Below are 27,598 nucleotides of genomic sequence, written 5' to 3' on the forward strand. Positions count from 1 at the left end.
AAATGGGATGAAAAGTCTGTGGTTATCAAAGGGCAGCTCTTTGCTCGTGTCCTTGATTTTACCTCTTCATCTCTTAGGGACTTTGCGCCTTCAGGTTTCCTGGGTTTCTTACATCATGCGTTTCCTGTCTCAGTGAATGACTTCCGTTAGTATTTGAGCATTAAGTATTTTCTTTCTTTCTAGGATTTTACTGATTTATTTGACAGGGAGAAACAGCACAGCAAGAGAGGGAACACAAGCATGGGGAGCGGGAGAGGAAGAAGCAGGCTTCCCACTGACCAGGGAGCCCGAATGCGAGGCTTGATCCCAGGACCCTGGGATCATGACCTGAGCCAAAGGCAGATGCTTAATAACTGAGTTTTCCGGGAGCCCCTCCTTTTTTCCTAGTATTTAAGCAGATATGACATTGTTTCACATATTTGTTTATTGTATGCCTTCCACACGAGACTGCAGGCTTCATGAGGTTAGGGATTTGACTTGCAGGGATTGACTGCAGGCTTCATGAGGTTAGGGATTTGCTTTGACTTTGGATTTATTCCCAGCGTCTAGAATAATTCCAGACATATAGTGGGCTTCAGTTCACTAACTGAGGAAGTATTACATTCTTATAGTTTCTTTTCTGTATTTTCTAAGCTACTGCTATTCTTGGAACATCACCACAAAACTAGAGTTCTGACACTTAGTTTTTCCTTATGTGATAAGTACTAATCCCCACAAATGGAGAGTCTTCTCATACTCTCTCTTACGAGGTATCAAGGCAAATAAAGTTTACTGAAAGGCTTTAACAGGAGCAGGATTTTTTTCTTATTCTGGCCTTTTATACTAAAATTAAATAAAATCACCTGAGTTAGTTTTTGCTCTTTGTCCATTTGTTTTGGTGAACATGTAGGACAAGGAGAATAGTCCAGAAAAGAACAGAGAATAGTTGTTAAGACTCCTAAGCTGGGCGCCTGGGTGGCTCAGTGGTTAATCTGCTGCCTTCAGCTCAGGTCATGATCTCAGGGTCCTGGGATCGAGTCCCGCATCGGGCTCTCTGCTCAGCAGGGAGCCTGCTTCCTCCTCTCTCTCTCTCTCTGCCTGCCTCTCTGCCTACTTGTGATCTGTCTCTGTCAAATAAATAAATAAAATCTTTAAAAAAAAAAAAAAAAAAAAAAAAAAAAAGACTCCTAAGCTGCGGGGACGCTCGGCGGGCTGTCACAGGAGCGCGAGACTCCTGGTCTCGGGGCTGTGCGTTCAAGTGCATGCTGGGTGTAGAGATTACTTCAATAAATAAAACTTAAAAAAAAAAAAATCTATTAAGCTACAAGTAAACCCAGGCAAAGAGAAGAAGAGTTCCGTACGTTTCTAGTCAGTTTAGAAGCACATTGAGTTGGCTGCGAGGTTTTAATGTACACGTCTCAAGGCCAAGGTTTGTTGGAAGGTCTTCTATATCCGTAAATATTATGTGTTGATACATTTGTTTAATGATTTATAGTAATGTAAGAATGTTTATTGTAATGAGTATAGGGGGCGTGTGTGTGTGTGTGTGTCGGGGACTAAGTGGTGGGAGCGAGTATCCTGTAAGTGGCCACTGGGAAAATCACAAGAAATTTCACAGATCAGTTTTTTTTTTTTAAATTTAAATTCACTTAATTGACATACAATGTAGTATTAGTTTCAGAGGTAGAGGTCAGTGTAGTTTGTTAAGTTTTTTTTTTTAAGGTTTTATTTATTTATTTGACAGAGAGAGAGAGAGAGATCACAAGTAGGCAGAGGCAGGCAGAGAGAGAGGGGGACACAGACTCCCCGCTGGGCAGAGAGCCCGACGAGGGGCTCGATCCCAGGACCCTGAGATCATGACCTGAGCTGAAGGCAGTGGCTTAACCCACTGAGCCACCCAGGCGCCCCTTAAGTTTTTATGGTAAGAAAATTCTATGGTTTTTTAGGAGGTGGTGACTGTTACTAGTCTGTTTTTTTTCTATATAAATGAAATCAACTCAAATGAAATGCAAGTTAAGAGAAACTCCACTTTTCTTTGAGAATCATTATGTAATCAGGGCTTTGCAAACTTGTTTTAGTTAATTATAATTGGTTAATTAGGATTTAGTTAATTATAATTAAAAATTTCTTTTGACTGTTGTGGCAGTTTGGTCTCTCTTCAGCTGGCTTCTTAAGTTCTTTTTAATATTATCTCAGAATGTTTCAAAGCTCATTGCTCTTTGGCAACAGTATTTTTCAGGCCCATCTTTAATTTTCTCTACCCCAGGATATGACGTTGACTATTCTCTAAGGACTTTAGTGGAAAAGCGTGTTAGAGATGGAAAACCGGGGTCCGGGGATGCGTGTTCTGTTGTTTTTATTGAGAATTAACGTTAGTCTATTTAAGTGACATATTAGTTATTGTATAGATGTGAGAGTGTACTCATGTGCTTATAAACACTGGTTCACATTAATAGCTTCCGTTACCTCTAGCAAAGTTTTTTTTTTTTTTTTTTTTTAATTATTTTATTTTATTTGACAGAGATCACAGGTAGGCAGAGAGGCAGGCAGAGAGAGGAGGAAGCAGGCTCCCCGCTGAGCAGTGAACCTGATGCGGGGCTCGATCCCAGGACCCTGAGATCATGACCGGAGCCGAAAGCAGAGGCTTTAACCCACTGAGCCACCCCGGCGCCCTAGCAGAGTTTTTTTTAATGGACTTGAGTGTTTAGAGGAGTTTTAGGTTCACAGCAAAATTGAGGAAATACCTGTGCCTCCTGCCCTTACGTGTGCATAACTTCCCCCCTTGTCAACATCCCCCGCAGCGTGGCGTGGCATGTTTGTTAAAATTGATAACAACTTCAGTGACACGTCAGTATCACCGTGAAGACAGTTTACATTTTGGTTCACGCTTGGTGTTGTATGAGTTTGCACAAGTGTGAAATGATACGGATCCATCATTACAGTGTCACCCGGTATTTCCCCCATCCCCTCCCGTCCTCCTGTTATCCCTCCCTCCCCTTTAATCCAAGGCAGCCACTCAGCTTTCTCCTGTCTCCATAGTTTTGCCTTTTCCAGAATGTCATACCGTTGGAATCAGATAGTAAATAGCCTTTCAGATGGACTTCGTTCATTAGCAATATGCCTTTAAATTTTCTCCGTGTCTTTTCATAACTCGAGACCTCCTTTCTTTTTAGCACTAAGTAGTATTCTGTTGTTGGGATGTACCACAATTTGTTTATCTGTTCATCTGCTGAGGGATATCTTGGTTGCTTCCGAATTTGGGCAATTATGAATGAAATCCCTGTAAACATCCACATGCACGTTTTGTGTGTACGCAAGTTTTCAACTCTGTAAGTTTCAACGCCTTTGGGTAAATACCAAGGAGCATGATTGGTGGGTCATATGGTAAGAGTATAGTTAGTTTAGTAAGTGCCGAATTGTCTTCCAGAGTGGCCGTACCATTTAGCGTTGCCACCAGCAGTGAATGAGAGTTCTTTTGGCGCCACGTCCTTATCAGCATTTGGTGTCCTCAGTGTTCCTTATACTAGCCATTCTTTTTTTTTTTTTTTTTTTAAGATTTTATTTATTTATTTGACAGAGACACAGCAAGAGAGAGAACGCAAGCAGGGGGAGTGGAGGGAGAGGGAGGAGCAGGCTCCCACTGAGCAGGGAGCTGGACTCGGGGCTCAACCCCAGAACCCTGGGATCATGACCTGAACCAAAGGCAGAAGCTTAATGACTGAGTCACCCTTTGGCCATTCTAGTAAGTGTGTGGTAGCATATCATTATTTTAGATTACATTTCCCTGATAACGTATCATGTGGAACATCTTCTTGTGTGGTTATTTGCCATCTGTGTATCTTTGGTGAGGAGTCACCAGGTGGTTAGTTTTCTTATTGTTGAGTTTTAAGAGTTCTTTGTGTATTTTGGATAACAGTCCTTAATCACATGTGTCTTTTAAAAAAAATATTTTATTTATTTATTTGACAGAAAGAGACACAGCATGAGAGGGAACACTAGCAGGGGGAGCAGGAGAGGGAGAAGCAGGCTTCCTGCTGAGCAGGGAGCCTGATGCAGGACTCGACCTCAGGTCTCTGGAATCATGACCTGAGGCGAAGGCTGATGATGAACCACTGAGCCACCCAGACGCCCTTCAGATGTGTCTTTTGCAAGTATTTTCTCCTACTCTGTGGCTTACGTTTTTGTTCTGTTGACAATGTTTTAAGCAGAGTAGAAACTTTAAATTTTAATGAAGTGTAGTTGATCAGTTGTTTCTTTGATGAATCATGAGTTTGGCGTTGTATCGAAAAAGTCACTGCTAGGGGCACCTGGGTGGTTCGGTTGTTAAGCAGCTGCCTTCAGCTCGGATCATGATCCCAGGGTTCTAGGATTGAGCCCCGCATCAGGCTCCTTGCTCAGCAGGAAGCCTGCTTCTCCCTCTCCCACTGCCCCTGCTGTGTTCCTCTTTCTCTGTGTGTCTGTCAAATAAAGAAATAAAATCTTTAAAATAAATAAATAAATAAATAAATAAATAAATAAATAAATAAATAGTCACTGGTAAACCCCAGGTCATCTAGATTTTCTTTTAAGTTCTAAGAACTTTATAATTTTGCATTTCACATTTACTTTGTTAATTTCTGTGAGGATATGGTCTGTGTCGGCATTGGTGTGTGTGTGTGTGTGCGTGCATGTTCAATTCCAGCATCATTTGTTCAAAAATACTATTTTTTTCTCCATTATATTGCCTTTTTGCCTTGTTTCAATGACCAGTTAAGTACTTACTTGGGGTTATTTTTGGCTTCTCTAAACTATACTATTGATCTATTTATTCTTTTGTCAGAATTATACAGTCTTTTTTTTTTTAAGATTTTATTTATTTATTTGACAGACAGAGATCACAAGTAGGCAGAGAGGCAGGCAGAGAGAGAGGAAGAGAAGCAAGCTCCCCGCTGAGCAGAGAGCAGGATGCGGGGCTTGATCGCACGACCCCTGAGATCAGGACCTGAGCCAAAGGCAGAGGCTTTAACCCACTGAGCCACCCAGGTGCCTTGAAATGCTAATTTTAAATGGTTTTTTAAAAATTCATATTCTGCTTGTTCATTGCTGATACATAAGAGAATGATTGACTTTGTATATTAACCTTATATCTTGCAACCTTGTTACAATTGTCTATTAGTTCCACGGTTTTTTTTTTTTGATTTTTGTTTTTGTATATCCTTTTGGATTTTCTGCATAGGTGATTGTAACATCTGTGAACAAAGACAGTTTTGTTTCTTCCTTTCCAATCAGTATGCCTTTTATTTCCTGTTCTGGTCTTATTTCAGTAATTGGAAAAAACTTCATTTACAAAGTTGAAAAGGAGTGGCGAAAGACTGACGTCCTTGCCTTATTTCTGATCTTAGTGGGAACGCTTCTAGTTTCTCACCGTTAAGTATGATGTTGGCTGTAGGGGCTTTTTTGTAGATAGTCTTTATCAAGTTAAGGAAGTTCTGGTTTACTGAGAGTAATTTTTTATCATGAATGGGTGTCAGATTTTGTCAATACTTTCTTTGTATCTCCAGATAGGATTATATGATTTTTCTTTTTTAGCCTATCAGTGTAATGGATTACATTAATTAATTTTCAAATGTTGAACAAGTCTTGCATACTCCAGAAATCCTACTTGGTTGTGGTGTATAAAGCTTTTTATACATTTTTGGATTCACTTTGGTAAAATTTTGTTGAGGGTTTTTGCATTTATGTTCTTGAAATACTCATCTATAGTTTTTGTTGTTTTGTTTTGTTTTCTTGTAATGTCTTTGGTTTTTGGCTTGAGGGTGGTAATGCTGTTCTCATAGAGTGAGTTGGGAAGTATTCCCTCTGCTTCTGTCTTCCAGAAGAGATTGTTGAGAGTTAGTGTTTTCTTTAAGTGATTGCTAGAATTCACCAGTGAAGTTGTCTGGGCCAGGAGCTTTCTGGTTTAGAAGGTTATTAATTATTGATTCAACTCCTTGAACAGGTATAGGGGTATTCCGATTGTCTCTTTCTTCTTGTGGTGAGTGTTAGCAAGTTGTGTCGTCTTCTTTGTATTTTAATTAAAAAAAAGTTTTTTTAAAGATTTATTTATTTGACAGAGATCACAAATAGGCAGAGAGGAAGGGAAGCAAGCTCCCTGCTGAGCGGAGAGCCCAATGTAGGGCTTGATCCTGGGACCCTGGGATCCTGACCTGAGCTGAAGGCAGGGGCTTTAACCCACTGAGCCACCCAGGCGCACCCCCCACCAATTTTTTTTTTTTTTTTTTGTTGGGAGACAGTGAGTGCAAACAGGGGGAGGCCTGGAAGGGGGAGAGAGAAAATCTCAGGCAGGCTCCATGCTCAACATGAAGCCTGATGTGGGCTTGATCTTACAACCCGGAAATCATGATCTGAGCCGAAATCAGGAGTTGGACCCTTAACCAGCTGATCTACCCAAGTGCCCCTGCAAATTGTGTTTTTCAAAGAAGTTTATCTAAGTTACCAAATTTGTGGGTATAGAATTGTTAATTGTATTCCTTCATTATTGTCCTTTTAATATCCATAGGTCTTATAGTGATATCCCTTCTTTAATTTCTGATACTAATAATTTGTATTCTCTCCCTTTTTTTCTTTCAATAAACCTGTCTAGAGGCTTACTGATTTTATTGATCTTTTCAGAGAAGCAGCTTTTGGTTTCATTATTTTTCTCCATTGATTTCCCATTTTAAATTTCATTAATTTCTGCTGTAATTTTTGTTACCTTTTTTTCTGCTTACTTTGCATTTAATTAGCTTCTCTTTTTCTAGTTTGATGGATTGCTTTTAGATCTTGTTTTCTAATATATATACACTCAGTGGTATAAATTTCTGTCAAAGTGCAGCTTTCACTGCATCACACAAATTTTGATAAGCTGTGTTTCCATTATCATTTAGTTCAAAATTTTTAAAAATTTCTCTTGAAATTTCTTGATTCACGTGTTATTTAGAAGTTTGTTGTTTGGGGCGCCTGGTTAAGGCGGTTAAGTGCCCGGGGCTCCCTGTTCAGCGGGGAGTCTGCTTTCCCCTCTCCCTCTACTGCTATGCCTGCTTGTTCTCCTACTCTATTTGTTAAATAAATAAGTAAAATCTTAAAAAGAAAAAGAAGAAGAAGAAGAAATGTGTTTGTTTAGGGGGTTTCTGGCTGGCTCAGTTGGTAGAGCGTGTGACTCGATGTTGGGGTTATGGGCATGGAGCTTAATTTATTAAATAAATAAAATTAAAAACAAAAAGAAAGTGTGTTGTTTAACTTCCAAATATTTTTGAATTTTCTGACCATCTTTCTATTACTGATTTCTGGTTTAATTTCTTTGTGGTTTGAGGGCAGACATTGTATTTATATTATTTTAAATTTGCTTTATGGCCCAGAATGTGGTCTGTTGATGAATGTTCCATGTGATCTGAAGAAGAATGTGGATTCTGCTGTCATTGGGTGAAGTAGTCTATGGATGTCCATTCTATCCCGTTGATTGATGGTTGTGTCGGGTTCAGCCATGTCATTAGTAATTGTCTGCTTGCTGGATCTGTACTTTTTTGATAGGTGGGTGTTAACATCCCGATACATAATAGTGGATTCATATATTTTCTCTGTGGTTCTATCAGTTTTGCCTCATGTATTTTGACACTTTTGTTATGAGCATATATGTAAAGGATTAATATGTCTTTATGGAGAATTGATGCCTTTATCGTTAGGTAATGGCACTCTTTGTTCCTGGTATTTTTATTTGGTATGAAGTCTGCTGTGTCCGAAATTAATGTAACTTCTCCTGCTTTCTTTTGATCTGCAGTCTACTCTCTGCAAATTTCTAGTGTTCAGCTCAGTATTATTAACTGTAGTCATCATGTTGCTACATTCATCTTCAGACTTATTTGTCCCGTGTAACTGCAACTTTGTGTCTTTTGGCCAATATCTCCCCATCTCCACCCTCCTCCCCCTACCCCTGGTGGGTACCATTGTACTCTGCCAATTTTACATTTTTTATTAGAAGTTTGACTTGATTTGTTAGTCTCTCTAGAGGCGTACAGACTTTTCAAAATTTGGAGGGAACTTCTCTCAAATTATCCTTGATACATCAGTTCCATTCTCAAGAATCTAAAGGGTCAGTGCATGTTTGCTTGAATCCTTCCTTCCATATTTTAATTAACATTACGTTAACGGACTCCTTCAGCACATTGGCAGCAGTTTTATCCAGAGCTTTTACCTCATACTAGACTTGAGGCTTGCCCAGAGGACCTCATTTCTCATAAACGAAGAAGATACTCAAACTGAGTGCATGCTTGTGTCTTGGCTTTCACTTCGTGCTGTCTCTCAGTTACCCAAGACTTTTGATAAGAATCACCTCTTCTTTGTGAATACCTACACAGCCCCGTTTTCAGAAATTCTGCCCTGTTCCTTAGACTTCACTAAGCCTGTTTCTCTAGAGCTTTTTACATATCCAGAAGTGTTTGTATCTTACTTCAATGAAGAGAGATTTTTTTTTTAGGTTTTATTTATTTATTTGACAGACAGATCACAAGTAGGCGGAGAGGCAGGCAGAGAGAGGAGGAAGCAGGCTTCCTGTGGAGCAGAGCCCAATGCGGGGCTCGATCCCAGGACCCTGGGATCATGACCTGAGCTGAAGGCAGAGGCTTTAACCCACTGAGCCACCCAGGTGCCCCCAATGGGGAGAGATGTTTAGTGGATATTGCATTTTACCTGTAGGTCTAGATATGATATTTAAATTTTATTTCTGAACAAGTCTAGTAGATCTGGAAGCAGAGCTTATTACTAAAAACTCTGAGCAGTTTTTATTTTGCTTTGTTTTGATTTTTCTTTTTTCTATTACCACCAAACCTCTTTTGTGTTATTTTATTTTTATTTTTACTTATTTAATTAAAAAATTTTTTTTTTTGTTTTTTTTTGACAGAGACACAGCGAGAGCAGGAACACAAACAGGGGGAGTGGGTGAGGGAGAAGCAGGCTTCCCACTGAGCAGCCTGGTGAGCGGCTCAGTCCTAGGACTCTGGGATCATAACCTGAGCCAAAAGGCAGATGCTGAATGACTGAGCCACCCAGATGCCCCTATTTTTATTTTTAAGATTTATTTATTTGAGAAAGAGAGAGAGAGAGAAACAGAGTGTGGTGGGGGGGAGGGACAGAAGGAGAAAGAGTCTTAAGCAGACTCTGCTAAGTGTGGAGTCCAATATGGGGCTTGATCTATGACCCTGAGATCGCGACCTGATCTGAAGTATCCAAGAATTGGACACTTAATCAACTGTGCCACCTAGGCACCCCTGTGCTATCTCTAAAGTCATATCTTATCCCCTCCCCCAAACCCTGGCATCCACTGCTTTGTTCTCCCTCACTGTCAATTTTGTGTCGGAGAATCCCCTATAAACGAAGTCAGTCAGTGGAACATGCAACTCTGGATCTTGAGGTTGTGGATTCGAGCGCAATTTAAAAAAATTCTAGATCTTTTAAAAAATTCTAAATGAAATCATACGAAGTGTAATCTTGTCAGACTGGTTTCTTTAATTCGGTTTCATACGTCTGAGTGTCATCCAGGTCGTTGTTGCATGTGTCAGTATAGACTGTTCCTTCTTCGGGCTGAGTGATAGTATTTCGTATCCTTGTGCCACACCTGCCGAAGGACGTTTGGGTGATTTCCAGTTTTTGGCTATCCAAAGAACTATGAACAGTCTAGGTTTTCGTGTAGAAATAGATTTATATAAGTGTCAGTCTACCAATTTTATTATTCTTTTTCAAAACTATTTTAGCCATTTTTTTCTTTTCTTTTTTTTTTTTGTATCAATTTTAGAATCAACTTATTTTAAAAAAAGGTAATCCTGCTGGGGTTTTAATTGAAATTTTGTTAAGCCTGTAGATCAGTCTAGGAATAATTGACATCTTTTTTTTTTTTTTTTTTAAGATTTTATTTATTTGTGAGAGAGAGAGGTCACAAGTAGGCAGAGTGGTAGGCAGAGGGAAAGGGAGAAGAAGAAGAAGCAGGCTCTCCACTGAGCAGGGACCTGGATGCGCGGCTTAGTCCCAGGACCCTGGGATCATGACTGAGCCAAAGACAGATGCTTAACCCACTGAGGCACCCAGGTGCCTCAAGAATTGACATCTTTACTGTGCTGAGTCTTCCATTCCATGAACTTGGCCATGTGTCTCTATTTGGGACTTCTCTGATTCTTTCATTGGTGTTTTATAATTTTTAAATATAGATCCTCTGCATATTTTCTTAGTTACACCAATTATTTCATGGGGGGGAGCTAATGTAAATGGTACATTTAAAATGGTTTTTATTTGTACATTGCTAATGTCTACAAATATGATTTATTTTTGTATGTTTGCCTTGCTCTCTGCAATGTTGCTGAATTTCATTTACTTGTTACCAGGTTAGCTGTAGGAATTTTTGTGGGTATCTTTTCTAACTTACGGAGTAAATATTTAATCAGTTCTCATTGCTTACTAAACCCAAAAAAGGGCTTAAGCTGATATGTCCTTTAACATGATTTGTAGTGTTTTCCCTAGGTTGGGATATTAATTATTTTTATTATTCCTTATTTTCTAAATGGTTTTCAGTTTTTTTGAGCCTTCTTTTTGACTTATGAGGTGTTTGAGAAAGTTAATAAAATTTCCAAGTATTTGTATGGATTTTCTCTTTATTTTTGTAACTAATTTTTAATTTTATTATATAATTGGTTTTATACACTTCGGAAATTTTAGAATTGTAGATTTCTTGAAATCTTCTTTGGTTTTGGAAAATTCTCGGCTGTTATATATTCCAATACTGCTTTTGCCCCATTCTTTCTTTCTTCTAATTAAATGCTCATTAGACCATATCACTGTTTGTTGCCATTTACTTTCATTATTGTATTTTTTTAGTCCTCTTGTCCCTCTGTTCTCCATTTTAGACAGATTTATTTAGATGCATTCTAGATAGATGTTCCAGTTTACCTGTCTCCCCTTTTGGCATTGTCTAGTCTGCTATTAAACATATGAATCGAGTCCATTTATTATATTTTAAATTTTCTAGGGACGCCTGGGTGGCTCAGTTGGTTAAGCAGCTGCCTTCGGCTCAGGTCATGATCCCAGCGTCCTGGGATCGAGTCCCACATCGGGCTCCTTGCTCAGCAGGGAGCCTGCTTCTCCCTCTGCCTCTGCCTGCCATTCTGTCTGCCTGTGCTCGCTCTCTCCCCCTCTCTCTCTTTGATAAATATATTTTAAATTTTCTTTACTATTATCTTTCAAATTGCGGAAATCACTTTTTATGATTTCTAGTTCCCTCCTAAAGATTTTAATGCCTGGTTTTATTATATTCAACATAGTAAATAAAACTGGCATAGAGTTTTTGTTGGATCAGGCCAGTGTCTGGAGCCTTCTGGTTCCACTGTTTCTGCTTGTTGCTAGTGCTGTCCTGTCTGCTGTTGTAACTGATTGCCTGTGTCTGTGCACTGGACAATGTGTTTGACGGTTTATCTATGGAAGTAAGTTGATGTTTTTTTCTTCCAAAGATAGTTTAGCTCTGATTTTTTTGCCCCCCAGGTACCTCAAGGGCACTAATAATCTAGGACCACCTCCGTTCGGTTTCAGGGCTCTGCTTTTGTTCGAGGCATGCCATGCAAAGCTGTGCAGCAGTCCTTGCAAACGCCGTTTTGTTTCTGGTTCCGTCCTCCTCTTCATGTCCAGCCCTTTGGGGCTCCTGCCAGTCCTGAGCCCACATTCCCTGGTGGTTGTCAACTTCTAGGACCATCTACAAGTCTTCTGAAGGTCAAAACTGACGCCCCCATGGGAAGTGCAGCCCTGGGTGCTAGGCTCACCTTTCACCTTACTCATGGCTTCTCTCCATGAGAGGAGCGCTTCCTCTGTCATTCCTCACTACCTTGTTAGGTTTTTGGTTGCTTTTAAGACTTGTTTACTTTTAAATTATGCTCTCAGCTTTCTTACTTGTCTTCACTGGGAAGGTTCATCCAAATTACCTAGTCTGCTGTTAGTGGACATAGATACTCTCTGGAGTTTTCTTTGAATCGTAGTATTTGGCTTATGTAAATTTTTCTGGGCACTGAGTAGAATGAAGTATAGTCACTTTGTCCCCTTACGTAGGATCTGAAACTTGATATTCGTTTGTTATATTTAGTCAGCTAGTATGTTGTTATTAAAATAACATACAGTAACTCAAACTACAAGAAGGAAATCTGCGGGCCATAACACTATCAGATTCAGAGGTTAGATGGGTTTAAGTTGACCTAATTCACCCTTACTCATGTCACAAAGTGCTTGGTTCACTGCATCTCTCTGCACTTTTCTTTTCTTTTCCTTTCTTCTTTCTTTGTGTGTGTTTCTTTTCCTTCCTTCTGTTCATATTCATTTTCTTTCTTTCTTTCTTTCTTTCTTTCTTTCTTTCTTTCTTTCTCCCCCCCCCCCCTCTTTCTTTCTTTCTTTCTCAGCTTCATTCTGTGGCTGGAATGATGGAAGCTCCCCTTGATGGAAGATGGTTGCCTGCAGTCTTGGGTGCTACATTATTTCTTGTCCAGCGTGCATGTGTATCAGCTAAACAATTCTAGCACCAGTTTATTTAGATCCTATGTCTGTCTCTAACCAAGTCCGTTTCAAAAGTAAGATAGTGTGTGGAATCCTAGTATAATAGAGCTCACTCCTTGAGATAAGAAGGGGAGCAAAATGATGGCTTTACGGGCAGAGGCAAAGAAGTTGCCAAAAAAGGCAACTGTGATGTCACTGCATAGCCCCACTTGTAGATGGTGTCGTAAAGATCCTTCATCTGCTCCTTCACTGTTTACCTGCTTCTGTGAAGGGCTGGGGCAGGCGGGCAGCTCATTCTTTCTGCTGCTTTGATCTGCAGATTAAATCCACAGGTTTGGTCCTGCCTTTGTTTCTGGAATGTCTTCTTCCTTAGAATCTTTGAATATTTTTTCCCTTTAGTTTTCTCTGTCAGGTAGTAGTGCGCATGCACATTGGACTGTTGCTCATCCTCCACTATCACTTCTGCTGTTTTTAGATGTTTCAGTGTGTTTTCTGCAATACGTCGTCTACACCCTAACCTCATTTTCAGAGTTGTTGCTTCATGCAGGTCCTCTCGTTTGTAGTTCTGCAGGTCCTTTTTTTTTCTTTTTAAATTTCTTCAGCTCACACTCTTCACACGCTTCCACTCAGTAGAGGTTAGCAGTTTCAACTCTGGAGGAGCCAGACTGCTTGTGTTGGAATCCAGACTCCCCTACGAATTGTATTTTTCTTTTAATTTTATTTTAAAGAAATCTCTACACCTCCTCCTTGTGTGGGGCTTGAACTTACAACCCCGAGGTCAGGCATTGCGTGCTCTACGGACTGAGACAGCCAGGTGCCCTTCTACTAATTGTATTCTTGAGCCAATTTCCTTGTTCTCTTACCTTGCTTTCTCATCTGTAAGGTGGAGATGTTGATAGTAGCTGCTATTGGGAGATATGCCCCCTTGGTCTCTTGCACTTCACCTATCTTCTTGTATATGCTAAGAGTGACTGGTCCTTATCTGGGCCATTTCTCAGGATTCTGTTGCAGTGAGTAGCCTTGAAGAATGAAGTACTGTTGGGAGGCCTGGGTGACTTAGTCGGTTGGCGTGCTCTCTCTCTCTGACAGATGAATAAATAAAATCTTAAAAAAAAAAAAAAGAATGAGGCACTGTCTCCCTCTGGGACAAGGAGCAGACATATTTAATGCTTATTATAAAAGCAGTGGGTTCCCTGTACTCTTTTTTCCTTCCTTGTGACGCAGTTCATTGCAAGTACAGGCATTCATTTGGGCTCATGGTGTGGCCCCCATAAGACTTAGGGGCCACAGAGGAACTGACTCAATATCCTCATGTTCATGTTACTTGTTGGGCAGTGTATCCAGGAGTCTTTGTCTTTGATCCAGGAGTCTGTGTTTTCCGCCAGCATCTAGAGTAACAGACTAACTTAATAACTTGTGTAAAATCCCAGACTTAGAAGCTGTCTTCATATAGTTGTTGTAAAGTTTCCGTGAGTAAACACATGTTAATCACTTACAGCATTGCCTAGGACATAGTAAGCATGTACTGAAAGTTAGCCATGAAGATTTTCTTTAAGTAGTCTTTTTGTATTCTCTGCATGGAATTTTTAGGCCTAAATAAAGATAAGGCTTAGAAGATTAAGGTTGCTGTACATAACTATTATATGGTGAAGATACATGTTGTAACTCATTGGTTTTATTTTAGTTTCTTGTATTTTTTCCTTTTTTTTAAAGATTTTATTTATTTGATAGAGTGGGAGCATGGACCACATGGAGGAGAGGGATAAAGGGAGAGGGAGAGAGAGAGTCGCAAGCAAACTCTGCACTGAGTGCAGGGCCGGATGTAGGGCTCAGTCCTGCAACCTTGAGGTCACTACCTGAAATGAAACCAGGTGCCCAGCGCTTAACCAGCTGTGCCACCCAGGTGCCCCTCGTTTCTTGTATTAATTGCAGATAATGAATATCCATTAATAAAAAAAATAGAAAATTAAACAAAACCCTTTTAATAACTGAATAAAACATCCAGAGAGCAGTTGAATTTTAACAATTACTATTCATTTTTTAAAAGATTTTATATATTTATTTGACAAAGAGAGAAAGCGCACACAAGTAGGCAGAGTAGCAGGCAGAGGGAGAGGAGAAGCAGGCTCTCTGCTGAGCAGGGAACCTGATGTGGGGCTCAATCCCAGGATCCTGGGATCACGACCTGAGCCGAAGGCAGCAGCTTAATGACTGAGCCACCCAGACAGCCTAACAATTACTATTTTAATTAACATCAGTGTCTTCTTTGCTCTTGATAGCTGTTGGACTTTTAGTCTTAATCATTTTGTACTGAATTTCTAAAAGTCACATTAAAATTATAACAGTGATGCATATTTGTGAAAATGTATTGAACAGTGGATAAGTATAAAGAGACTAAGTTATCCTTAAAGTGCTAACTCCAAGAGAAAACCAGTATTTCACATTTTTGTGTATTTTCGGTTGCTTACTTTTTAAATATTTACATGGCTCTGTGAAGGTAGTGACTATCTTCACATTATTAGTGTCAATATTTTACATAGTTTAGTGAATAAAGATAGGGTAGCTGTTTCTAATATAGTGCTAATTCTTTAGCTGTTCAACACATTTCGGAAGTAGTAGATACATGTGGATACATACAAACGCAATGTAAAATAGAATTGTCAGAACGCAGGCTTATTTTGACCACTGCTGTTCAAAAGAAGGAAAGGGCGTGATGATACAGTTTCTTAGCTATGTTTTGTTTTGTCGTCTTAGGATAAAGGAAGCATGAAAGGCATCACCATTCTGTGGAATGAAGGAAGTTAGGAGAGAGAAATAATTTTTATTCTATTTAATGTTTGACTAAAGCACAGAGCAGGCATTTGGATAAGAAGTAGACAATGAGTGCTGGTGTTCACTAAAATAATTAGTAAATACTAGCCTGTTTAAAATATTTTGTATGTTTTTCTCTGTGCTTTTTGTGATTCTTTATGTATATGTACACAATAAGATTTGTCTGCTTGCTTGATATTAATTACATCACATGTAATTAATGGAGCAGTTATTGGGCGTCATCCAGATTCTGCTCCAAATGGTTTGTAGAACAGATACTGTGCCTGTTTCTTTAGAGTCCCTTGTCTGGGGGGTGTCATTGGCACCTTTGCCAGGCTCTTTTCCGGATAATGTTTTTAAATGAATAAAATAAAATACATAAGATTGCGAAGATAAAAGATTATGTTGAAATATTACCAAAATAGTAAAAAGCCAAATTTGTAATTTCATAATGTTTTTCAAAAATTTACACTTAAATTATAAATTCTAATATAATTTTAATAATTGCTATAATGTTCAAGTTGTGATGAGGGTAAATGATATTGTGGAATGGTAATCTGCAAATGCTGAATGTGATTAGAAATCACCTGCTTTCTGTTGGTGACAGACATAGTTGTTGCTGTATCAGTCTATATGTACATATATTCATAATGAAATGAGTTTTTAGGATTCTGAATTTCAAAGGTTACAAAAAAATAAAGATGAATTTTTCCCTCCCAAGATCCTAGAACACCTGAGTAAGTAAATATATTTAAAAAATTATTTTATTTTTTAATATTTTTGGGTGGGGAGTGGGGTAGAGGGAGAAAGAGCATGAATCTCAGGCAGACTCCATGCTTAGCACAGAGCCAGATTAGGACCCTGAGATCGTGACCTGAGCCACCCAGGTTGCCCATAAAGAAATATACTTTTTTTTTTTTTAAAGATTTTATTTATTTATTTATTTGACAGAGATCACAAGTACACAGAGAGGCAGGCAGAGAGAGGAGGAAGCAGGCTCCCTGCTGGGCAGAGAGCGTGATGCGGGGCTCCATCCCAGGACCCTGGGATCATGACCTGAGCTGAAGGCAGAGGCTTAACCCACTGAGCCACCCAGGCGCCCCAAGAAATAAATTTTTAAAAGTTCATTGAAATATAGGTGCTTTGAAGAATGTGTTATGTATTAATAAGAGTGGCCATAAGCAGGCTCAGGAGTATTTCTGACATCTAACAGTCTGTTCTGTGAGGTTGGTGACTTGACTCAATATATTTTTAGGATATATACAAAGAATGACTTAACCTTTGAGGGAAATCATTTCTTAATTGTCCAAAATCAAAGTGTATTATTTCCATGAACTTGGCCGTGAGGTAAATGCTCTCTTTATGCCATAATCTGTCTCAGCACAGCTTTAAAAATAAACAGAAATACGCTGTGTTTTCAGTTTTCATTTCATATTCTTCATATTCAACAAATGATTCCTCGTAACACGGTGCTAGTAAAATATGAACGTTTCCCTTTAACGTTCATCTCTTCCCAAAGCCTCGGTGCTCTGAGAGACCGTGGGGCAGCCGCGGGGGCAGGGCCGAGCCTCCCTGCGGGCTGGGGTGCGGGGTGCGGCTGGTCGGGCCTGATGGTCCCCACGGCTGCCCGGTCGCCTGTGATCTCCGCCTCCGGCTCCTTCCCGAGTTGAGTGTCCTTGTCTCGCACAGGAGGATGTGTCAGCTGTTACTGTTCTTTTTTGAAAGAGAAGAATTAAACGAGAGAACTCTGCGGCGCACACCTCTCTCTGTCCTTTCCGTTTTTGTTGGGCTTTTAATGCCTTTCTGGAGCCTTCCAGAGTTCTTCTCCCACCTCTGCCCTCGGCTCTCGTCACACCTGTGCGTCCGTCAGGACAGCTGTGCTGTCTGTCGCTCCTCCGTTCCTGACTAGATGTGGGGGATGGAAATCCTGACTCTGTCACAGAAGCGGGTGCTCTTTGAGTAGAATGTGGTACACGGTAGTTGCTCAGAGTTTTGTTTGTAAAAATCATTCTGAAGCATTTAAAGTAAAGCTCCTCAGCAAGGAGCCCGAAGCGGCTCCGTCAGTGTTCTCTTTGTTCTGACGACTCTCCTGGGTTTGTTGTCGTAGTGTGTGATGGGACATCAGGAGTTTGGTGTCTCCGTGGGCGCTACCCGGCTGGCCGGGGAAGTCGCTAGAATGTCACGTGTGGATGTAGAGACTGAGGCCAGCGGCCGCAGGCCAGCTCGTCCCGTGTACTTCGGGCATTGGGCTGCGTGCTGTGCGTGTAGTATCTCTCTTCGTCGTGAAGACCATTTCCTACTCGGGGGTATTCGCCACCTTTTAAATGATTAACGAACTGAAACTGATGAGCTAGAATGGCCTGGCCGGGCTCCCGCCGCTTGCAAATGCAGATTCTGGGCCATCTGATTCGAAGCCTTTGATTTTAACGAACGCCCCAAGCTGAACCAGCCTTGGCTGTACATTCCCTGAAGCAACTGTTCGGGAGTCTTGAGTAAGTCGTGGGCGGAGTGGTCTTGTGTAGGGACAGGGGTCAGAGCTGACTTGCTGCCGCAACCGCAGAGGTGTGCGGGGCACCTGGCTCCCCCCCAGGAGCGTCCTGACTCCAGGCAGGACTCCCGGGCAGCATTCCCTCTGCACAGGTGCCACCTAGTGGTTCAAGACCCAGCACAGGTGGGGCCGCCGGGAAAATCCTGTCATCCCTGTGGTCGGCGCCGGCTCTCCATGCTTTAAAAAATTTTGTGACCAAGTAGCATTGCCTTTATTTTAGGTCAAGGTCAGAGTAAGGAGAAAGTTACATGGATTATTTTATATCAAAGAAAAATATAACATGGAAATTTTTTTAAATGTAAAATGTGCTGCTTACTCCCGTTTCATTATTTTAGACTGTTTCAACGAACAGAATGCCAGGAAAGGCAAAAACTGCGCAGAGTGGCAGAGTAGCCGAGCCTGGGCTGTTTTATTGGTGGAATGGCTAGCTTCTGTGGTTTTAGCACAGGCACAGGAGTGCATTTTTGGTAATAAACTGTGGATAAGCAACGTCTGGCGCCAGAACTCTTGACTTGGTTGTCCGTGAGTTTAGTCTTTTCACCAGAGCATTTCTGGTTGACATCTCTGGTTGGACGATCGCATGACATCATTTTCAACCAGAGCAGTCTGTTTCTTCTGTGAAGACTGGGGCTGGGAGAAGAGAGAGACATAAACATTAGTTTAATTGTTCCGGCTCGACTTTGACAGATAGTAAGATCTAATTTATTCTGCTAGACAAAGAGTGACAATTAGAAAAGATAGGTTCTGTCGTTATGTATAGTTTCACATAATTAGGGATACTTTTTTTCTGTTTTTATTTTGTGGCTGGAGCTGCTCCCTAGGAAGCGGTCATAAGATTCCTCTTTATTTTTCCTTATTCCTTAAAAAACAAATGACTAAAACAAAATCCACACAAAAAATCCAGCCCAAACCCAGCAGTCCCTACTCTGTTTTTAGCAGATCCACGGTAGGATCATGGGCAGACCCGGTAGCAGTGATCGCTGGAAGCGTACAGAACAGGGCGAGCTCGGGAAGCCAGCCTTAGACCACTGACGGTCCTTGTAGATCAGGCCTGTTCCAGAGCCATTCGGAAAAAAAACCGCTCTTGAGTCTGAATCGTTTTTTGCCCCTCTGAAATGCAGGGAGCCTAATTTCTAAAAGTTGTGTACCCGAATACCTACCAGCCTAGCGTTAACATTTGTGTTTAACCTTGTCATCTCCTTCCGATCTAATTTGAGAAAGGAAGAGGGAGAGAGAGACACCGAGCAGACACGGAGAGAGATGGTCTTCCTGCTGGTTTCCCCTTAGTTATAAGCAAGCAAAAAAGCTCCTAAAAATATTGAAAGTGTTAGGTATTTTTCTTTTGAGGGAGATAAAAATAAGCACGTAGTTGGGGGGCACCTGGGTGGCTCAGTGGGTTAAGCCTCTGCCTTCGGCTCAGGTCATGGTCTCAGGGTCCTGGATGGAGCCCCTGAATCCGGCTCTCTGCTCTGCTCAGCGGGGAGCCTGCTCCCCTGCTCCCTCTCTGCCTATTTGTGATCTCTGTCAAATAAATAAATAAAGTCTTTAAAAAAAAAAAAAAGAGCATAGTTGGGAGTGTGCTACAGTTTGCCTGGAGAAGAACTTTGACGAAAGACCGTAAGTGGTAGATGGCAGCAGAAAGCAGAGAAGGGACGGGCTGTGCCTGACCGAGGGCTTGCAGTTCAGTGGTAGAGGCGAAACAGAGCTGGCCCTTGGGAGAAGAGTGCTCTGAGAGCACTGTACTGGCACATGACTCTGGCCCATGGGGCTCAGGATCTATAAGCTTTTCAGGTACTCTTCTTAGGACTTCGCTTGTCTTGACTTTTCACCCTTCCTTATTACCTAGTAATAGGAGTGGTACGAAAAGAGCATATCCAACCTGGACTCAGAGCATCTCTGGATAGAAATGAAATGCTTCCTGGAAGACGTTTTCATATATATGGTCATTTTATAGTGTTTTGAATATAATGGAGGGGGTCTTTGTGGTAGAACCACGTTACTTTCTGTCTTTGGTTATAAAAGCAATTAGAGGGCAGGCAACACAGAATAACTTTGGGGTCTTTCCAGATGCTTTCCCTAGACTTATAGGCTCTGGAGGTACCTGGTCTGCTTTCCAAGTTATAGCAGGTCACAGGTCTACCAAATATTTTGATACAGTATAAAAAAGGTCAGTTGATTTCCAAACTACAGTGTTACTGTTCTTATTGCCAAGTCACCAGCCCACATTTTAAGTGTTTGTTACGGCAGTTCCCTCTCCTGTGTTAGTTGGGGCATGGGTTAAAATGCTGTAAACAGAGACCCCAGAATATAGCAGTGGTGTAAATAAAACAGATTCATCTTTTTGTCATGCACTCTTTCTGACAGTGAGAGGATCAGTCATCTTTGCTCCCGGTGGTGGTTTATGGACCTAGGCTCCTTTCATCCTTTTTTCTGCCTTTCACGAGAACGGTGTCCTCATCTGCAGCACTGCATCTGGGTTGCTGGTGTGTCTGTTCCTGTCTGTAGGAAAGAGGAAACGTGACGGGCTGTGGCAGATCCCTTCCTCGGTTGCGTGATCAGTTTTGGTCCTCCTGTATTGGTGAGAACTTGCCACGACTTGCTACAAAGAAGGTTGAGAAAATCAGTCTCTAAGAAGTTCCGGAGTTTATCCTTTGTCCATTTTTCTGCAGGGTCATGTGCCTTGTTCAGATTTCATGATGTAAAGTTCTGTGCGTGTTCTAGATTTGAGTGCCCATTTATGGACCAAATCCATGTATTTTTTTTTTCAATCCATGATGTACTTTTTCATTTTGTTCATGATAGCTTTTGTTGTGTAGCAGTTTCATATTTTAATAGTAAAGTTTGCAAATCTTTTTATAATCATTTGATACAAGTGTACTTCATATTTATAGATTTGATTCTAGGTACTCTGTCTCAGTTTTGTGGCTGGGGTAGACAGGACGGACATGATTGATAGGCCCACAAGCACTTGATTTATGGTCAACTTTACTATTTCAATTTAAGAAAAAACAATGTTATTTTAAATAGGAGAACGAAAACTGTCTGTCTGATGCATTATTTCATCATTCATTTCATGATTTGACAAGACTTATAATTATTTATAGTTTTTCTAACTGAACAATTAATAGTTCTCAAAGTTATTTGTCAAAACACTTACCTAACTTCATTATGAATTTAGCAGACTTTGATAGTCACAAAAATGGTAAAGTCAGATTGGAGAGCTGATCTGAGAGACGTGAGATAAAATTTGGTGTGGAATTTAGTGTTCCAGCTGCTGGGTATGTCCCGAATGCACTTGAAGCATGGTCTGAAACTCAGGCCAGGAGCCAGGGCTGCAAGTGTTAGCGGATGACCATGAAGTCACCACACCATACCACACCACACCATAAAGTGTCAGCGGATGACCATGAAGTCCAGAAACTCTTAAAACCTGGATAATCATTAAGTGCTTCAAGGAGAAAGAGCAGGGGCGCCTGGGTAGCTCAGTCGGTTAAACATCTGCCTTCAGCTCAGGTCATGATCCCAGGGTTCTGGGATCAAGCTCCATGTCAGGCTCCCTCAGTGTCTCTCTCTGTCACATAAAATCTTCAAAAAAGAAGAAGAAGAAGAAGAAGAAAAAGAAGAAGAAGAAGAAGAAGAAGAAGAAGAAGAAAGAGCACATGAAGGACACTCCAAGGGCTATTCCCACATTTAGAGTTCTAAAAGAAACCGGCTGAAGACACAGACACTGGATTATTTAATTTTCATTAGCAACCTTGGGAGATACATGGTGGCTTTTGGTTTTGCAGGTGAGAAGGAGAATTTTATTGAAGAAATTTTTTATTTTAAGATTTTATTTATTTGCTAGAGAGAGACAGAGAGGGAACACAAGCAGGGGGAGTGGGAAAGGGAGAAGCAGGCTTCCCGTTGAGCAGGGAGCCCGACGTGGGGCTCGATCCCTGGACCCTGGGATCATGACCTGAGCTGAAGGCAGACGTTTAACTGACTGAGCCACCCAGGCGCCCCAATGATGGCGAATTTCAGATGACTTTACAGAAATCCCATAGACAGTAGTTACTACAACCGGAACTCCAGGGCAGGTCGTGATGACTCTGAAGCCTGTAGCAGTCCAGTACCACTCCTGCTTATAAAAGTTAGGAAAGCATTTCTCTCTTGCTCTCAGTGGTGGTGGAACAGCATTGCAGGGGGGGTTGCCCGTTAGGAAGGTCACGGAGTGTGGCCCCTCCAGAGTCCCATTTCAGGAATTTTATTGGGAAAAGGAAGGAAAGAGAGAAGGAGTTTGAAGGACTGTAAGTGCTTTGTATTTGTTTCTTCGGTTTGGGGTGGTGGTGTGGAAAGCCGGGAGTAAATTCTGAGTTAGGAAGGAAGGACCGACCGGAGCGTGGAATGGCATCAGGGCACTGTGGAGGGTCGTGCCTGTTCTCGTCCAGCGATGCCGGCGGCTAGATGGTTCTTAAGGAGACACGTGACATTCTGTGATGGCGTTTGTTGACTTGCCTCCTAAGAAGGTGTGTGTGGCGTGTGAGGTGTTTGGGGTTGGAGTCTTGAGGGTAAATGAAGAAGGTGGTGGAGTCAAGATGTGCTCTTTTCAATTATTTACTTTTAGAATGACTATTAATTAAGGCTGTAATGATTGTTTTAAGTGAACAATAGTTTTATTTACAAATTGTGAAGAACCTTTTTTTAAGCAAGTCATTTTGAAGAACATTTGTTCTATAGATGAGCTGCTATGACCCTACAAATAAGGTTCTTAACAGTTATTACTAAGATGAAACCCCGCTGAGTCCATTGTAAGGTGCACAAAAAGAACAGTGGCAGAGTTGCACGTTCCTCCGACGATCACGTTGCAACAGAGAGTGAAAAGCCTGTTATGGACACAAACTGTTGCTGTATTAGTGAGGTGTGCCCCTTGCTCTTTGAATCTTCTGCCTGTGCCATGTCTTCTTTATAGGTAAATTCACCAAAGATGGATTTCAACGTGAAAATGACTTTTTATATCCTCTTGTTCACTATTAAGCAGAAATCAAAGAGCAGTCTGCGGAAGAGGATGCTGAAGCCGAAGCGGACAGCAGCCGACGGCCGGTGCCGGCCCTTCAGCGCTCTGTGTCGGAGGAATCCGCGAGCTCCCTGGTCTCCGTCGGTGTGGAAGCCAGAATCAGGTTAGAGAATGAGTGCAGCTGGAGGGGAGGCGTGGCGGCAGGGGGCTGGCTAGAGAGGGAATTCAGAGTATAAGCTTGCTTTTAAATACGGAAGGGATTTTATTACTTAATAATTTTAGATTTATGGCTGATGCCTCTGTGTAGTGTTGAGGTAAAGGGTGTCTGTGAGCTTAGGTGATTGTAGAACAGACCCGTAGACTAGCATGTTGCACCCTCCTCTCCGCAGAGCAGGACAGAATCACCAGCACGCTGGTCCTAGCCAGAGAAACAACTCCTAGCTTTTAGTGTAAAGATTGATTTTTGATACTTACCTGTAAACTTTTATACTCCTGTTCCTTACTCTTTCTTCATTCCTTAACTAAAGAAATAGAGGAGGTTATAACCTTCCTGTGTATACTTTAGCTTTGAAGTCTCAGAGTTTTTTAGACCGTATTTGAAAGACATGAGTAACTCTATGAAACCATCTCTCAGTTGAATACTCCCATCTTCTTGAAATGTTTTCTTTCTTTTGCTTTTGACACCCCTGCTTCCTCATCTTTCGCTGGCTTCTGCAGAGATCCCCTGCTTTTAAAATGTTGGGGTCCTCCGGGAAGTCTCCAGCACGCACACCTTCATCTCTGCTCCCTCCCTGGGGGTGCACGTGCACGTGACGGCGAAGTTGTCTGTGTGATGAGCCCCATATTTCTATTTCCAGGGCTGACCTTTCCCATCCGTCTGTCTGCTTGACATCTCCCTTCGGAGGTGTAGTACACACCTCACCCGTGCACAGTGTGTTCCCCGTTTCAGGGAAGGTTTGAAATTCTCAAGATAAAAGAGTAGTGTGAAAAATAAAATAGTCCCCAACACACTTTACCCATCACTACTGCTTTATTTTTCTTTTCTTTTCTTTTGTTTTTTCTTTCTTTACTTCCTTCCTTTCTTTCTTTTTTAAAAGATTTTATTTATTTACTTGAGAGAGAACATGAGCAGTGGGGATGGGCAGATGGAGAGGGAGAAGCAGACACCCCACTGAGCCCAATGTGGGGCCTGATCCCAGGACCCTGAGATCATGACCTGAGCTAGAGGCAGACACTTGACCAACTGAGCCACCCAGACATCCCCCTGCTTTATTTTTCTTAGTAGCACTTGTTATTTTTCAATTCATTTGATGATTTAATTATCGATATCATGTGAGTTCTGTGAAGGCAGTACTTCTTTCTGTTTTCTGTTGGATTGATAATTATTTTCTGTAGATTATATATTATATTTTGTTTTTTTAAGATTGTTTCCCTTAAAACCCAAACCTCATATCTCTTTACCCTATTGAATTTAACTTTGAAAGAATTCACGCTTACATTCCAATTGGTTTCTTAGTCTTAACAATGTAAGTGCTTTATCATACTTTCGTATCTCTCTGCATCTCTCATCCAGTATCTCATGCTGAAGTTATTGTAGATAGATTCTTCCTACTTCTGTTTCCCTTGTCTTGGCCCACTAACTCCCAATTTTGAAAATTGAGGTTTAACTTCTATGCAGTGAAAATCAGCCATTCTGTGAGGCGACAGCTGTACACAGTGACCACAGCCAGCACGAGTTAAAGAGCCGCCCGCCGTGCTGAGAAAGTCCCTGATGCCTGTTTGTTGTCAGCCCTGACTTCCAACTTCCGCCCTCGCCCTCGGCAGCCCCTGGTCTGTAGGCCCCTGTTGTTTTGCTTTTGCAATAACAATGAAATGGAAGTGTAGAGTATGTGTTCTTTTGAGTCTCTCCTTTTTTCCTTAGCTGACGCCGTTTTTACCCCCGGCCTCTCCTCGGCGGCGTTAGTGTGGGCGTCAGTCCGCCTCCGCTCTGTTGCTGAGCGGGCCTCGGTTATATGGAGGCTCCTACCGCGGCTTGTCCGTTTCCTAGTTCAGGAATACTTGGGCAGTTCCCAGTTTGGGGCAATGATGAATACAGTTGGTATAAATATTCACTCACAGGTTTTGGTGCGAACATAGGGTTTTTATTTCCCTTGGGTAAATCCCAAGGCTGGGAGAAAGGTAATTGGAAAAGAAAGTGCCAAAGCGTGTTGCGTGTGTGGTTGTGCTGTTCTGCCTTCTCGCCGGTGGTGTGTGAGGGGCGCGGTCAGCACGTGCAGTCCCGGAGCTGCTCTCCTTCCGGCTGAGCTCGGCTCTTAGCAAGGCAGTGTGCCTCCTGGTTCCCAGGGGTGTGACCCCCCGTTATGCCGGCTGTGGGAGACCTGTGGCGGCCTGAGTCCAGGGCACAGTCTTACTTCTCCTCTGGGGTTAAAGCCCCCTGACCCCTCACTGTTCCTCCGTCTGCACTTGGTCTTCACCGTCGCAGGTGGCGATTTTTCCTGTCCTTCTCTCACAAGCCTAAGGCTTTTGTGCCCTCTGGGCCTTCCCCATACTGCTGCTGTTCCACTCTGCAGGCCTTGTGTCATGACCAGCACATTGTGCAAACCTGTCGCCGTGCGTCGCCGTGCTCCCAGTGCTGTGCCTGGGCCTCTGGAGTGGTGCACAGAGAGATGATGCGTGCATTGGTGTCTGTGGTCCCAGATACTCTGTATTCTCACACTATCTCACACTTGGACTTTAGCACTTGGTGAAAATTTTTCACTTAATTCTTCTTAAGCTGCTTGCATGACATACCGTGGCCTCTTCCCCAGATTAAGCAAATGCTTGTGTGTCATCTCTTCCTGGGAGTGCCTCTCCTTCAGTTGGAGGTGAATTGGTTGCCGTGTGACTTCTGCAATCTGATGCATTAAAGGAAAGTGAACTTGTAAATTGTCTGGCGAGATTTTGCTCTGAGGGTGGGAGCAGTGCTCTTTGCAGCTTTCTGTGCCCAAAGTGAAGACAGAAATTCCCTTTGTCCCACATACAAAATCAATAAGCCAGTCTGAGATGTCTAGATGACTGTCCTTACTTCTTCCATCTCTTGAAACCTTTCCCAATTCTTTAGTGATCTGAGTCCTTCCTTAAAATTATTTTCATTGTGGATCTGTTGTGTGGCAAAATTCCTGTGCTTTTACAAGCCTGGGATTACTTTTACTCACTGTCACATTTGAGTGATGGTTTTGGCTATGACATTGAAGGTGAAGATATTTACTGTCAGTACTTCAAGGGACACCTCGGTGGCTCAGTCAGGTAAATGTCCGCCTTCGGCTTGGATCAGATCTCAGAGTCCTGGGATCAAGCCCCATGTCGGGCTCCCAGCTCAGCAGGGGTCTGCTTCTCCCTCCGCCTCTCCCGCTGCTTATGCTCTCTCTGCCTCTCTCTCTCTCTCTCTGAAATGAATAAATAAAATCTTTTTTAAAAAGTATACTTTAAAACAATTTATTTTTTAAAAGCTTTTATTTATTTAAGAGAGTAGGGGAGGGACCGAGGGAGAGAGTCTCAAGTCGACTCCTCTCTGAGTGCTGAGCCCAAAGGGGGGCACAGCCCTGAGGTCATGACCTGAGCTGAAATCAAGAGTGAGCTGCTTGACTCACGGAGCCACCTGAGAGGCCCCTAAAACAGCATTATAAGAAATTTAAAATCAATGTAGAAAAATCCATAATGAGTGAAATGTAATTTTTTTTAAAGTTAAGAAATACTGTTTTTCTTTCTTCTGGTATTTAAAAAAAATTTTTAGTTAAGTTCCAGTTTGTTAAAATACAGCGTATTTGGGTCTCAGTTGTTCAGTTCAGTGACTCGTCACGTCGCGGCAGCACCAGAGCTCATCACAGCAGGTGCCTCCGCCATCCCTGTCACCTGTCTCCCCGTCTCCCCTCCCTGTAGTTGAGAGTTTGTTTTCTGGTTTGCTGCTTTCTTCCATGTTCTTCTGTTTTGTTTCTTCAATTCCACATATCAGCAAAGTGAAAAGGAAGAGAGTGACACAAACCACCAAACAGATGCTTAACTCGAGAGAACAAAGCGAGGGCTCCCCAGGGGAGGTGCGTGTGGGGCTGGCTGAAGTAGGTGACCGGGTGGTAGGGAGGGCACACGTCCTGGTGAGCACCCACTAGGTTCTGCGCCTCTAACTACTATTGCACTTTTATTAACTGGAATTAAAAAAATACTTGAATAAAATAAAATATTCCATCAAAAATGAAATAAGGGGTGGTAGATAAGATGAGAAAAACAAAGGGCTTCTGACAGGCTAAGCTGAAGAACGGGTTCATGAGCATTTGTTAACTGTTGTTCTACTTTTGTGTCTTTGTTCAAAAATATCCATAATAAAAAGTCAAAGATGTATGTGATCTTTAAAAAACAAAAAGCCCCCCAAACGACAAAATTCCCCGTGAGTGAAATCATACGGTGTTTGTCTTTCTCTGACTTGTTTCGCTTAGCAGAATTCTCTCTCGCTCCCCCTCACGTTGTTGCGAATGGCAACTCATTGTTTTTATGGCTGATACATAAAATGGGAATTGTATATACACCACACCTTACTTACCCATTCGCCACTCAACGGACACTTGGCTGCGTCCGTGTCGTGGCTGTTGTAAATAATGCTGCAGTAAACGTAGGGAGTGCATGTGTCCCTTTGAGTTAGTGTTTTTGTATTCTTTGGGTAAATACCCAGGAGTGTGATTGTGGGGTCATGGGGTAGC

General features: G+C 41.9%; 1 protein-coding gene across 34 annotated transcripts in view; it reads left to right on the plus strand.

Moving 5' to 3' along the window:
- Positions 1-27,598, plus strand: part of KMT2C (lysine methyltransferase 2C) — a 271,671-nt gene that overhangs the window by 80,542 nt on the left and 163,531 nt on the right. For 26 of the 34 annotated variants that reach the window (XM_082693396.1, XM_082693371.1, XM_082693402.1 and 23 more), the window contains one exon: positions 22,890-23,031. In XM_082693396.1, the coding sequence (XP_082549522.1) occupies positions 22,890-23,031 (142 nt within the window). The remainder of the gene's footprint in view (positions 1-22,889; positions 23,032-27,598) is intronic. The other 8 variants (XM_082693382.1, XM_082693401.1, XM_082693385.1 and 5 more) reach the window with 1 other exon arrangement.

Source organism: Mustela nivalis (assembly GCF_964662115.1).
Source record: "Mustela nivalis genome assembly, chromosome: 12".
NCBI lineage: Eukaryota > Metazoa > Chordata > Mammalia > Carnivora > Mustelidae > Mustela > Mustela nivalis.